The following is a 15,247-nucleotide window of genomic DNA, read 5'->3' as shown; positions in this document are numbered from 1 at the left end:
TCTCAAAAGTACACAACAGAATCCCCCCCACCCCACCCACAGCTTTGACAGTTTGTTTGTAAATGAGTTAGTAAATTAGTTTTCCTCCAAATGTTTATTAGTGCAACAATTACATATGGTGACTTAATTTGACAAGCGGCTGGTGTGTCGGACTCACATTAAAGGGGGATGCATCCGGGACCAACTTTACTGCCCTATACTACATTGTGTTCACACGGGTAAATGAGTCAGCCAAGCAATTTGCGATATGGACAATGATTTTGTTGTGTGATACCTACCCTCTGTGCATTCATTCAATAAGAACCAGACATGCACATTTTATCCATATTATATGTGACCTCACTGCTCCAAGTATCCCTGATAAGAAATTGTGCGCCCCCCCCCCCCATCATTTAGGTTGCCTATCCCTTGTTCTGTTCTTTGTCACTGTAAAGAAAAGATTTGGCCCCAGTGCACTTCATTTCCAGATATCTTCTCTGGTGTGTTGCCAAAATGATTAATACTACAAAAGAGAAGTGGATGATGTGGATCTTGATGTATGAGACAAAGAGTTGGTTTTATATAATCCACAGTAAAAATAGGCTTAGGAATCAACTGATGTCCTACCTCACAATAACTTATCAAGATTTATCAAGCAACCCTAAGAAAAACCGAAAACTGAAAAAGAAATTGATAAGAAAGCTGCAGACGTAGACAAATCTTGCATAAGCTCATAATGACAAGGCCAGGTCTGGCCTTCGGACACATCTCCACGGTAACATATGTGTCACTGCTTTTGTCAAATCGACTTGCGGCTGCAGTGAGTCAGGATATCCTTTTTCAAAGCAAACTCTCTTTTAAAGGGATTTGGGATTGTACAATAATAAAAATGATCTTTGTGGAGTAACTTAAGCTGTTGCGAAAGTATATTGTATATCTTGCAATTGAGGAAGTCATTCAGTTATTTTGATAAACTCCAAGGAATGGTTGCGGTTTCATACGTAGAGGCAGAAGATGACGAAAAGTAGTGTTTGCCTGCCTCCTAAAAGGTGCAGCCTCGCCTCAGCTACAATTACCGCCTGCTCCTCATACCTTTTCTGTAATATTGGACCTTGTCAGGCTCATTTAAAAAAAAAAAAAAAAAGCTGGGTCAGTGTGAACTTAGAAGAGACAGATGTGCGTTTTCCATTAGGGATTGAAACGCTGAAGGAATACAGTGCTGGTTCATGTGTGGCTGACACAAAGATAAAAAAAAATAAATCTGATTAGGTTGTATTGCCTTGAAACGTGATTATTGGCGGAACAATTACACCTCAAATTAACTTTAGGCCTCCTCCTCCGGGAAGGGGCTAATAATTACCTTGATTCCATTGTGGTGTATGAAAGCATTGCGTGTGCGGGGGTGTGCATGTGCGCTCATACACGCGTGTGATTGTGTTACATTATATTCTACTTTCTTGTGTGTCATTTGTGCATTTACACTCTCTAAATTAAGTGCAGTGAGCTTTTTTTTCCTCCATATCTAAACACCACTGAGTAAATCTATTCATAGACTGAATAATGCCACTCAACTTTATTTATAAAGCGCTTTAAGAACAGGCATTGCTGTATACAAAGTGCTGTACATAAACATACAACAGCATACTGTATTCAAAAGGATCTAGTCAAAGGAGCACAGTCAGCGTATTTCAATAATTGTACCTCAGCACAACCAGGATATTAAAAGAGCTAGCTTAAAAATGTATTGTATAATACACTCCATGTCCATTCATTAGTGTGTTGGTTGGTTTGAAAGAGATGTCACCATTAAACAAAAACATGCAGATTTCCTGAAAAATAATCTACAGCAAGTGCAATACTAATGCAAGAAGAATGTCCTGTCCACCGGTGATTGTTTGTGAATGTTTTCTGTTATATGTAAAATTAAATAAAAATAAATAAATAAATAAATTAAAAAAAAAATATTTTTACAACAGCGTATTAGGGCCACATATAAATATACATATTTTTAGAGGATATATATATATTTAGAGTGATTTTTTTCTCTCTCAAATTTGTGAGAAAAAACTGCTATAAAGTGGCAAATTTGCGAGGAAAAAAAAAACAGAATATTGCGAGAAATACATATGTAGCAGGCGGCACGGTAGTCGAGTGGTTAGCACGTCCGCTTCCCAGTTCTGAGGTCTCCGGTTCGAGTCCAGGCTCGGACCTTACTGGGTGGAGTTTGCATGTTCTCCCCGTGCCCGCGTGGGTCTTCTCCGGGTACTCCAGTCTCCTCCCACATTCCAAAGACATGCATGGCAGGTTAATTGGGTGCTCCGAATTGTCCCTAGGTGTGCTTGTGAGTGTGGTTGGTTGTTCGTCTCTGTGTGCCCTGCGATTGGCTGGCAACCGGTCCAGGGTGTCCCCCGCCTACTGCCCAGAGCCAGCTGAGATAGGCGCCAGCAGCCCCCGCGACCCTTGTGAGGAATAAGCGGTCAAGAAAATGGATGGATGGATGGACATATGTAGCATAGCATTAGTCTGGACGAGGTGCTGGCTTTTGTCCACCAGAAGCTAACGTGAGGATTCGTTGGTGGTTAATGGAACACTCTTTATAAAATAAAAAGGTAGGATGGAGACCGATTTCTTCCTAAACTTTACTCGTCATACACAGCAGATAGAGTGGCAACACTTCCTGACCCCTTATCAGCTGACTAACACTAACCAATTAGAAGCTAGCATACTTTAGGTAAATGCAAGTGAATGAGATCAGCAGATTCAACACATCAACTTAGCTACTTATACACGCAAAAAAAAAAAAAAAGCCAAAATTTATGAATGTGTAAATAATAATTCTGGAAATGTACAAGTATATAAACTTTTTAACAAATTAACTTAAATGCTCCTACTGCCCGACGCAGGCAAAAAAAAAAAGTATTGGCACAAACATCCAATTATGCTACGTGTATTTTGTGTAAGTTTCTGCATTTTTTTTCTTGCAAATTTGCCACTTTATAAAGTCGCAATTTTGCCACCTTATGAAGTCGCAAATTTGCGAGTTTATTTCTCATAAATCTGTGAGTTTTTTCTGCGAATATTATCCCCCTCTAAATATATATATATATATATATATATATATATATATATATATATATATATATATATATATATATATATATATATATATATATATATATATATATATATATATATTTAGTTTTTTTTTTTTTTCATTTCCAAAATGATTGCATGTGCAGGAAAGTTTCCCCTGACAATATCTGTCATATGCATGCACCTGCCTTTCAGACCTGCGTGCTATTTTAAGATGCAAAATCAGCAGATTTGTCTCCGCTTGAATCACATTTTGCTTCTAAATTCATTCATAAACTCATCTCACAACATGGAAAATGATGTGTGCTTCAATTTAGCCTTGTGTTGCGCTGATCTGCTAACAGGGCACAGTCTTGTTGGTGCTCGCAATCAAAAGTTATGGGACGAAGAATTGCACAATAAACGTTGGACTAGATGACTTTTGATATCCCTAAATCATAGCAAAGCACTTGTATGCTTCCAACTTTTTGGGCTGTGTGAAAAATGCTGACGAATCCTTCCAGTCTTCAAAGTGGGCCGATAAGTAGGAACAAAAACTTCACAAAGTGGTGAAGTACGATGCATAACAGGTGTGCCCACTCTCACGTTTATTGCTCTCATTTATCTGAATAAAAGTAGATTTGTGATTATTGGATGCTGGCAGAGTTGAAGAAATCGGATTGTGAGAGTGAGCCGGCCATGATCTGGTCTTCGATGGGCTCTGAAGTGAAAAAGCTAATGTGCTGGAATTGGACTCTAATGTGTGAGTTGGTAATTCTCTTTGTCACCAGCTTTAAGAAGCAGGGAGAACAGAGAGCCCATTTATACAGCCTGCTACATCTTAATGGACATTAAATCATGTCAGAGATGGGAAATTTAGCTTCAGAAAGTAAAAACCCTGCCACTGTTTGGCTTTAGCCACAGGTGCTTCTATTCAACTGGCAGGTAAAGGAGCTCGGGTGGTAGAAGCAGCTGTGGGTTGTGGCTACAGCCAATCTGTGGCAGACTTTTACTTTCTGGACTTTCCCATCTCTACAGATTGATAAATGTTCTACAGCACAATGGGATACTGGCAAATAAGCCAAATTACCAAGTAAACAAGTTATCTATGCTTTGTCTATTCTTAACTGAAAGTAGTAATTTTCAGCCTACTTTGTACTTCTACTCCTTACATTTTTATATAACTCCTAGCACTAAAACAAAAAATAACTAAAAACAGTCTTTGTCATGTCTGGGGTCACACCAGGGTTAAGTTTGAGTTCATGACCTGTTAAGTTTGGGTTCATGACTGTGATGTCAAGTGTCTGTTTTGAACTGATGTAACTCGCATCTAGTTTCAACTGGTTTTAGGCTATGTGATGTTATGTGATGTCAAGGGCTATGTGATGTCAAGAATCTTTCATCCCTTTACCTGGTCAACAGCCAATCAGATAATTCCATGTCCGTCCTGTTACCCACATGTCAAGCCACAACCAATCAGATCGATTCCTTGTCTATATAAGCCTCTTGAGAAGTGGGTGTCTTTGTTGGATTATTACTTCTGTTACCACTGTCCCTCTGTGCAACTCTCTTTGTTTCTGGTCTAGTCAAGTTTGTTCCACGCCTCTCGATGTGAATAAATAGCTCAAATTGTATTTGTGTCTGCGCTTTGGGATCCAACCTTCAGCTCATGACAGTCTCATTATATTTCATTTTGGTTTGGATTCCAGCTTGTCATTATTGTTGAAAACACCAATCTGGATACATTTTGCCAGGATAGATTGATTTTTCACTCTGGTTGAATGAGAAGTATAAACAACATAGACCATTCCAACACTATTAGAGGGTAAGCAATGCATCCCACCTTCATGTGACACAAATCAATGACAACTCACCACACTAAAGATGTCAAGATGTCCCAAATGAGTACCAGGAGGATCGGAGCCAGAAAAGGCAGCCAACCCTCACACATCTCTGGCCGTACTTACAGGAGTCAAAATAACTCATTTTGAATGCGCTAGTAACTTTGCTAACCGAAGTGGCACCAGCTAATGGCTTTCAAAAACTCGCTGTCAAACTTGAAAAAGCATACTCAGCGGAGTAAAGATGAAAGTTTATTGTTTTGATTATACTTCAGCCAAATTCTTTTGGTTTGATTTATTGGTACAGTTATATGAGTAGAGATGGCAAGCAAACGGGCTTTTTCTCAGGTGACAGCATCTCTTGACAAATGTTGAGATGTCAACATATTCTTCTTTCACTAGTATGCCCCAATATTTTGTTCACAGAGCATATCTAGTCATTTGGGATCACAGCCAATCATCAAAAATGAGCCCATCCGCATTGGGGGGCAATGTGGGGGGAGGTAATAAATGACTGACAATAAGTTTGGGAGAAAAAGCTCATGAAAACTGAATATTGATCCCATGCGATGTGTTAACCTTCAACAAGAACACTAAACTGTAGATAAATGTCTCTTCACTTTCCTTGGTAATTAATCTCCATCATTGTCAACATGTTTAACCTCCACATCTTTAACCAGTTCACACTTTGCTTTTTAATGTCTCCAAGTGTTTCCAAGGGTTGCTGCATAGTGGGGGGGAAATTCTCGCCTCGTACATGCCTTTCACCTCGAAATGTCTCTCAGCAGCAAGTCAATTACTCTGGGCTTTAATGGAGTCTGAACAAGCCATAGATAACACACACTTACATCTCAAGCCTGAAAGCCTGTGTCTTAAGTGCGTGCGTGCGTGCGTGTGCGTGTGTGCAAATGACAGACTTTGGACAGTAGGTGCCATCTTGAGCTGTCTCTCTTTCAAAATCAATTGGGTTCTATAAGTAAAGGACCATAATCCCGCTCAAAAGGGGAAAAAAAAAAAAAAAAAAAGATCAGTCAAAAAACCTGTGTTGGATGTAACCAGATACATCAGATACATTAGCCATCATTAAAAAAATAAAATATAAAACAATAAGGCTCTCGATTAAGTAAAGAACAGAGAACCCATCTTGAAAACTAATAACAAAAGAGAAAAAATTGTTGAAGGCAATCAGCTGAAAATTGGCGCTGGTGATCAGTCTCAAAAGGTTGTTGTCACCTCAATTAAGAATCAGAATCAATTATGAATCACTTCTTCCTCTCAAAAAGAAAACTAAATGGGAAATATGAGGTGAAATATGATTACCGTACGCTGCTTCTGGCACGATTAAAACCTTAGAATGATGAATCTTGACTTCAAAAGGTCGTGAATAAAGAAATTAGATGAGATTGTTTTTGTCTGACAATAGTGTGGCAGCTGTGCCTTTATCACAACCATTAAGTAGGTTGGTTGTGCAATCCTATTTTGGTAAAACTACATTTCTGTTGCGTTCCTTGGCCCTCATGCCATAATGAATCATGGGAAAGTAACACTTGGCTTAGTTACATTACAAGGACGTGTGCCTGACTAGGAACTGGCAGCATCAGTAAAGCACAGCATCTGCTGAAGGGCAAAATTATTCAGCAAGGTCTGCACACCCATGTTCAAATATCAGGGTTTGGTGATCTAAAAAAAAAAGGACAACAATAATTTCAAAACCTTTTCCACCATTATTATGCCCTGTAACTTGCACAACTCAATAAATAAAAAAAAAACACTGTTAGAGAGGGTAAGTCAAAATAAACGAAGATTTTAACATTAACATTTGATTGTGATTGGCTAATTCGCAACATAACCATATTCCCAGTTTTAAGACGGTGTGCACACTTGTGCAATCAGATGATCTCAGTTGTTTATTTTTACTTAACCTCTCTAAACAATTTCTTTTTTTGATCATAAAAAGCCGGCATTTGTACTGGGGTGTGTCGACTTACCCAATGTGCACATTTTGCAGGGAGAAGAACAAAGACTCAGCTAATGTGTTATTTTTAATGTCTCGATCCATTTGTTTCCCTGTAGTGATTTTATTGTTATATTACCACATGGGGAGGTGCAGAATAAAGATCTGTGCATGAGATCTCATCTTCACCAGGTATCACTATAGCACTGCTTGATATGGTGTCTGTTACTTCACTTTTTTGGCAAGAAAATAAACTGTGCAAGATCTGTCATCTTTAAATTTTTCATTTGTGTATTCCCTGTATTAGAACGTTTTATTTTGTTTTTTTAAATTCCACAACAGCCACTATTGGGGACTATTGGCTTTTAACTTCAATTCTGGTGGGCAGCTACTGATAGAGTACTTCACAGACGTTGTCATGGCATGTTGAGTGCTTTAGAGACGCTAGCGGGTTAAAGTCTGATTCATCATGGCAGCTTCACCTCTGAGCCGGTGTCAGGATGTTTGTGTTCCCGGGGAGTCTTTGCATGTGTTAATGGATGATCACAGGCGCTTTATGGTCTGATGTCAGAGAAGTCATCTTAATGCTGCCAACTTGATCCCTCTAACTGCTTTTAAATTCTCAAATCTGTCATCGTAAATGGTGCTGTTGGTTTCTAGAATTATTCGCAAACAGTATTTTAATGATGTGACCAGACAGTTTTATTTTGTGTTGTCATTTAATTGCTCAAGTTATTAGAAGACACTATTTCTTTATGGAATGTTGTAGATCATGGACTTTATTATCAGTTTTTGCAATAAGTCATGTGGTTTATGTAGTGACCCAGGAGATTGTGAAAACCAGTTTTCTGTGCTAGTATTGGTGGAGGTCTGCACTCTACTGAGTAGGCCTATAGTGTTAATTTTGTTAACGAAAACGAAAAAAAATAATAATAATTTTCATCAACACACATTTTTCACCGAACGCAGACTAGACTGAAACCCTCATTAATAAACAATAACTGGGACTAAATCAGTATGCATTTTCATCGAATAATGAAGATGAGATAAAAATGTACTTCACTTAATAAAAACTGGACTGAAATCTATGGACATTTTAGTTCATGAACAAAAACGAGTCGAAAATTATATGATTTTGTAAAATCCTCTCTGCCAATCTGTCATGTGACCCACAGTGACACACCCCCTTTCAAATCTGCAGCTAGCGAGTGCAACATGCACAAATACATGAGACAAACAGGAGATGGATTCACGGTGTTGTTTATTTTTTTATTTTTTTTAAAGTAAATTATAGTTACAACGTCACATTATAATCCAATGGCTATAACGTTCCAACAATAATGTTAAACCGACCGCTAACTCATACTGGCTAACTTACTAGCTTGTAGTATGGAGCCATAGCCACTATAATTGTGTGTGAAGTAAGTTGTTTTTCATCAAAAAGATGAGAGAAAATTTTATGTGTACTAGTTTTAGAACCCAAATGTTCAACATTATCTGCTGACAAAAAAAAAAACAGACTAGACTAAAACATTAACAGCTTTTGTTGACTAAAACGAGACAAGTACAATTATGTTCTCTTAGACTAAAATAAGACGAAAATGCTAGATTTATAGTTGACTAAAAGTTGGCTAAATAAAAACAGAACAAGGTTGACTAACTTTGATAAAAAAATAAATAATTAAAAACTAACAAGTGTGATTGAAACTGGACTAAAACTGAGACTACATTTAAAAATAGCGGATAAAATTAACACTAGGCCTAATATTCTAGCTTGTAGTGAAATGTCTTGATCTGGCTATAAAACCAGCCACCACCCAGCCATACTTAAAGCAATTTAGGACCTACAGATATAACGATATACTTGTGTTCAGCGTTAGAAATTCCGCTGTATTATACAAATACTCTGAACAGAAAGAGGCTTTGACAGTTTTACATATTTTAATGTATCAATTCAAAAAAAAAAAAAAAAATCCATGAAGATGAAAGTTGTGATCCATAGGGGTGTGAGGCAGAAAGTTGGAAATCTGGGCTCAATTCTACTGTGAATGGTTGGGTGGTTGATGTTTTTGATGAGACCAACAAAGAGCTGGTTGAAGCACACAAACAATATGGACTCGGCCCAGACGAGGGACCTGGAGATGTTTTTAACATAAAATATTCTGTTTATATTTTAGTTATTCGTTGAATTATATTCTCGGTCAAGAGGTTCCACTGGGCTTCGGTATTTTAAAATATTCAAAGAGGGAAAAGCTAGAAAGAAAATGAGCGGTGGTCAGTTGCTCTGAAAGATCTTTTAATTCCTTATTCCAGGTCCTTGCTGACTTCTAAAGTATTTTGTGAGTGCGCAGGCAGAGAAAGAAATCTCAATTGGGAGAGGCAACAAACTCTCTGGATGTTTCGTGACATGTTTCCATGACAACAGTGTTGCTAAAAACTGCAACCTCAGTTTGATGTCTGTTTTATAGCTACAAGTGTCTGGCAACTTCTCGATTTTGATCACACCTATGACATTTCCACAACTGCAAATGTGATTGAGATTTGTTTTTTGTTTTGTTTTTAAAGCAAGCCTGGAAGGAGTTAGATCAAAGAGAACAACTACAGGCAGGGGAAATGGTGCACCATCAAGACTGTGTATGGTGGCTATGGGGCATTGCTGAGCTGACCACGATTTCTACAATTCTCACATCCAATTGGGAAAACCAAGTCTTCTGTGTTTGCTCTCTTTACTCTTCACTCTGAAAAGAGTGACGGTCCCTCTCTAGGTTGGAGATGCAAATTTCACATTAATCTGACGTGGTGAAGAAAGATTTATCAGGTGACCAAAGAACACAATCATGGAACAAGCAGGTTAACTCATTCACTGCCATTGACGGCAAAATACGTCAAATGATATAGTTTTTTCTGGGCTGGCAGTGTGCCATTGACGGCAAAAGACGTCAAATGATGTAGTTTTTTTCTGGGCTGGCAGTGAATGTGTTAAGAAGCTCACAAAGTACTTTTGTTTCAGAGGAGCTTTGCGTGAGTGAATTGGGAATCTGGTTAGGATGCCTCCTGGTGAGGTGTTCTGGGCATGTGCAACTGGGATGAGGCCCTAAGGGACGACCAAGGCGAACTTGCTCATGACATCCTTGTGAGTGTCAGAATCAATTTGATCACTCCTGTTAGAGAGAGAGAGAGAGAGAGAGAGAGAGAGAGAGAGAGAGAGAGAGAGACATGCTGGCGCTTGAGCAGCTGAGGAGTCGAGGGAGGAGTGTAGAGGCTGCATGCTACGGTAGCTGATTTCTCTTCCATATTCAAACATTTCTTCAAAAGCATCTGACAGCTTTTTTTTTTTCTTTTTTTTTTTAAATATCACGGATGACATTTAGTTATTTCAAAAAAGAAATTTCAGCTGCTTTTCAAACCGTTTTTGTTCCTCTCTTCTGCTGGATCTCATTACTGAAGGTAAATTCTAATTTCTATTTGAAATACATGTCCTATACAATATTTTGCGCATGTTCCTCTCTGTCTCCATGGTGCACGAAGGAGGAGGAGTTAGCGGGGGCCACCCAGCAGAGGAGCACAGTACATCTTTTGGAGGGACACTTCCAGGAGACAGAAGAGATTCAGAGGAGAAAGAGCTTACGGACTTTGAAGAATAAAAGTGGATTCAAAACGACGGCATCTTTCTTTAGCCGAACTTTTTTGTTCATTCCTAAAGAAGTCAACTGTCAGGATTATTTTTAACATATTCATTGTAGCTGTATAATCAAGGATCTTACCCCACATCACTCAGACTTATTTGAGATTCATCTTTAACCTCAAGTCTGCCCGAAAACGTTCCATCTGGAATTTTCCTTCAGTATGAATCATTAGGGTCTCTTTGGTTCCTGTCCAAAACATGGAGAACGTGTCCGACCCCGACGTCTTTCCGCCGCCGCTGTGCGATGAAACCGTTGACTTCTACACCCTCGAATCGGGCAACCGCACCGGCCTGAACTGCACGCCTCCCTCCGAGTTGTACTTCTACGCTGACCTGTACGTCATCTTGCCCGTCATCTACTCTGTGATCTGCGCCGCGGGCCTGACCGGCAACACGGCCGTCATCTACGTCATCCTCAAAGCTCCCAAGATGAAAACGGTCACCAACATGTTCATCCTCAACCTGGCCATCGCCGACGACTTGTTCACGTTGGTGCTCCCGATCAGCATCGCCGAGCACCTGCTGCACTACTGGCCCTTCGGGGAGGTTTTGTGCAAAATCATCCTCAGCGTCGACCACTATAACATCTTCTCCAGCATCTACTTCCTGACTGTGATGAGCGTGGACCGCTACTTGGTGGTCCTGGCCACGGTGAGGTCCAAGCGCATGCCGTACCGCACCTACCGGGCGGCCAAAATCATCTCCTTGTGCGTGTGGCTGCTGGTCATCGTCATCGTGATGCCATTCAGCATTTTCGCCGGCGTCTTCGTCGAGCCCAGCGATGGCAGAAAGAGCTGCGTGCTCAGCTTCCCCGCACCGGAGAGCTCGTGGTTCAAAGCCAGTCGGATCTACACCCTCATCCTGGGCTTCGCCATCCCGGTCTCCACCATTTGCATCTTGTACACCATGATGCTCTACAAGCTGAGGAACATGCGCCTCAACAGTAATGCCAAAGCGCTGGACAAAGCCAAGAAGAAGGTCACCATCATGGTCTTCATCGTCTTGGCCGTCTGCTTGTTCTGCTGGACGCCGTTCCACCTCAGCACCATCGTGGCCCTGACCACCGACCTGAGGCCCACGCCCTTGCTCATTGGGATCTCCTACTTCATCACCAGCCTCAGCTACGCCAACTCCTGCCTCAATCCATTTCTCTATGCCTTCCTAGATGACAGTTTTAGGAAGGCCTTCAAGAAGATGCTGGAATGCAGACCAGCCTGAACGCGGTGCAGACACGTGCGGAGTAAAAAAAAAAAAATGTACATTTCGAGTTACACCAGTAAAAAAAAAAAAAAAAAGTGTATACATCTAAATGTTTTGTTTAGTGGCTTCTGCTAACAAAATTATGCCCACCATATTTCGTGTATCCAAGGACCTGAAAAAATCAGCAAAGACTCAAGCACTTATATCAACTAAATATTTAAAATGTGAATACTATGAGGATCATTTTATCAGCTTGTTTTAGCACGTGCAGTTTATTAACACCAAATATGTGTTATTGTAAATTTGTGTGGAAGAACAGTTCATAATTAAAGCAATTGTCCACCAAGATGTTTTAAAGAGATAATTGACTCATTGAGCTATTTTCAACAGTAAGAAGATAATATTTTGTCTATAATTGTGATAACTTCATTATTTTTGATGAACAAAAACACATTTCTCCACTTGCTGTCGACTGAAGATGATATCACCTGTGCTGAGGAAGCAGGTAACAACCAAACATGGCTCAGTTTGCTGACCAAACCCAGAAAGCAGGTCAGCCGTGATTGGTCGTTAACTATTTCCTCAGCACAGGTGATGTCATCTTCAGTCAACAGCAAAATATTAACTTTTTTACTACTAAAAATGGCTCAATGAGTCAAGTATCCCTTTAAAAGTGACGCATCATATTCAAATAAAAGTTCACTATCAAGTCTTTAGTAACCTAACAAGCACGTTCTTGGAATGTGACAGAAGACATTATTGTTTTAATGAGCACATTAAGACCCCCATTGCCCCTCCAAAAGCATTCATTTGCAAATCTACACATACAATACATAGGTACAAAGGTTAAAAATCATTAGAATCTTTGTCATCATTTTCGTGTTAATGCTGACTGTTGCTGACGTGTTGACTTGTGATGTGTGTTACTTTTGGTCGTTAACACAATGCGAATGGAGGGCTCCGGACTCGGTAATATCTACTTTATGTTTGTAAGCTTTTGTCGCCCCCTGGCAGATATAGAGACTCATTACAACAGTCACATCTTGATATAAAAAAAAAAGTTCACATTGCTACTTCATTTCGCTATGCGTAGCAGTTTGATTGTCATTAAAAAAAAAATACCATTATCGCATATACACTGTATTTAGTTCAACATTAACAGTAACTTATTGCCTTAAACGAAAACAGAAACACCAATTATGTTGAACTAGTTAGTGTACATTCATTTTACATTTGTTTAATAATATGCTATTTTGTTGTTCAAACTTTATTTAAAAAAACAAAAACAAAAAGACATTTGCTGCATTTCACCTGCTAGATGCAGATAATACTCTCTAATACACATTTTAACATATTTCACATCCAAATTGGGGAATAGCAAATGTTACATTTGAGCAAACAAACATTTTAAAACATTTCATTCCCTCTATTTCCATTAACAACCTTTATTCCAGACCATATTTTTTTTAGAACGTAATCCTCAAAATCTTAATTGGTTCCACTTGTGAAAAGTGCCTAATTTACATTTCATTATTCTAAGCAGGTCAAACCCTTTCCATATGATTTTTTTTTTTTTTTTTTTTAAATGTGTGTTTAGTTTCTCTCTTTTTAGCCACGTAATCTTTATTCTGAACATCTCTGTCCATCTTAACCAATAAATGTAGGCAATACTGTATGTACAGTACTGTTTGTTTTTTTATTTGAAGTTGAATCTTGTCTTTTTCTTTTGTTGGTGTCGCTAAGGCCGAAATATGAAGATAAAAATAAATAAATGAATAAAAAAAAATAAATAAATAAATAAAAAAAATAATTCTAAAGGCTTGTTTCATGCATGTTTGCCACTGAAAAAGAAGTGTAATGAATCAAAGTCTCTGTGATGTTTCAAATGAAAAATTCTTTGCTGGTTAACTTTGTGAGTCAATGCCGGAGAGTTTGAATTCATCAAGGTTACTGGATAATTCTCACTTTTTTTTTTTTTTTTTTTTTTTTTTTTTTAACTTGATGTCAATACAAAGATTCTCCTTTGTAAAGATTTAAGCCTGGTACAATTTCACCTTGCCTGTAAATGTGACCTTTCATTAGTTGTATAGATGCATTGAATGTGATTTGGGTCCACTGTTGTGTAATTGCACATGACTGCTTCATTGTTATTTCATTTGTATTTCATTGTTTGGAGAGCGTTTGCATTTAGGCCTGCTGTATGCTGATGTGTTGATGGACATTAGACTACTGGTGCAGACATTTAATCACCTGCACGCATGCCGTTGTTTGGCATTTGGTGGAAAAAGAAAGAGAGGCCATGTTCAAAATAGAAGCTTGGGTCAGTCCCAAGGTCATGTCAATCAGCACTGAGCCAAACAGCAGCAGAATGAATTAGTGACCCACCGGCAAAAGGTTGCAGTTTCAATCTCAACGACTGCTGCTTCCTCTCATTATGAATGCATCACACATGGGGAAAAAAAAAAGTACTTGTTCTTTATTTCACTGACTTTGTAATTGTAACGTGTTTGTGTTCTTCTGCACACAGCAAACAATTAAATAAAGGGAATGTGTGACTTCACAAATAAATATATCAATAAAGCTCAATGTGATGGAGTGAAATCCTTGAAATGAAATAAAGCAATGCAATGAGAAGATTGTTCTGTTGACAGACAGGCAGACAGACAGACAGATAGATAGATAGATAGATAGATAGATAGATAGATAGATAGATAGATAGATAGATAGATAGATAGATAGATAGATAGATAGATAGATAGATAGAAAGAATGCACTTTGACCACTGAGGGGCGCTAACGGCACATGATTCGGTCTGCTGGGCGTAAGCATGGTTGACTGCTGCATTCGGCATGATTGAGTCCAGTGAACTAAATTAACATATATTTTCAATAATCCTTAATGCAATATTTGTGGCCAATTTAGTCTTGAAATACTTTTTTTTTAGAAGCTAAATGAAAAATGTAACATGGACTTGAATTGGGACATTGTGTAATGTAAATAATTTAACAGACTGAAAAATAAGCAAGAGAGTATATATTTATTAAACATGAACATTTGTTAACACAATAGTATTTTTTCAAACAAAGTAATTTTGGTGTAATGAAGACACCAAGAAATGTAAACATCATTTTGCAGTTATATACCATTACTACTTAATTGCAAATGTGCATGATAAAAAGAGTGATTGCTGCTTTGGTCTGTTGGCTGCCCCACTAATTAGTAGCAGTTAAACTGCTGATGCTACGTTTGGAGGCGAGGCTGTGCAGACTCCACTCCCATGGTCACGCTTTCCACATAATCACTTGTGAGGTAGTACTTCTTCAAATGATTAAACAGGGTTGTTATGTTGCCTGTTTTTGAAGGCACCCGTTGCCAACAGAAATTGTTTTTGCTCCCCGTTGCTTCGGAGGAATCATCACACGCAGCTGAATCCTCTCGGCTGGAGCTCATCAGTGGACTGACGCAACGCAGAAAAGGGTGCTGTGTTCTGACAAGTTCATATTTCAAATTGTTTTT

At 38.7% G+C, this 15,247-nt stretch overlaps 1 protein-coding gene across 3 annotated transcripts; it reads left to right on the top strand.

Annotated features, from left to right (window-relative positions):
* The first annotated feature begins 2,504 nt into the window (after positions 1-2,504).
* On the top strand, positions 2,505-14,317 carry LOC144015048 (neuropeptides B/W receptor type 2-like). Of its 3 annotated transcripts, none has more exons than XM_077515364.1 (2): positions 2,505-2,588; positions 10,375-14,317. In XM_077515364.1, exon 2 carries the CDS (start codon positions 10,730-10,732, stop codon positions 11,747-11,749), a length of 1,020 nt encoding a protein of 339 aa, XP_077371490.1. In that variant the 5' UTR covers positions 2,505-2,588; positions 10,375-10,729; the 3' UTR covers positions 11,750-14,317. The 3 variants fall into 3 exon arrangements, with proteins under 3 accessions (XP_077371490.1, XP_077371489.1, XP_077371488.1); XM_077515363.1 differs by lacking the exon at positions 2,505-2,588 and adding an exon at positions 4,783-4,876; XM_077515362.1 differs by lacking the exon at positions 2,505-2,588 and adding an exon at positions 9,290-10,293.
* The last annotated feature ends 930 nt before the right edge of the window (positions 14,318-15,247 follow it).

This window comes from Festucalex cinctus, chromosome 2 (assembly GCF_051991245.1).
Source record: "Festucalex cinctus isolate MCC-2025b chromosome 2, RoL_Fcin_1.0, whole genome shotgun sequence".
NCBI classification, from domain to species: domain Eukaryota; kingdom Metazoa; phylum Chordata; class Actinopteri; order Syngnathiformes; family Syngnathidae; genus Festucalex; species Festucalex cinctus.
Note: the sequence above shows the minus strand (reverse complement) of the source record. Positions and strands in the feature narration are given on the sequence as shown.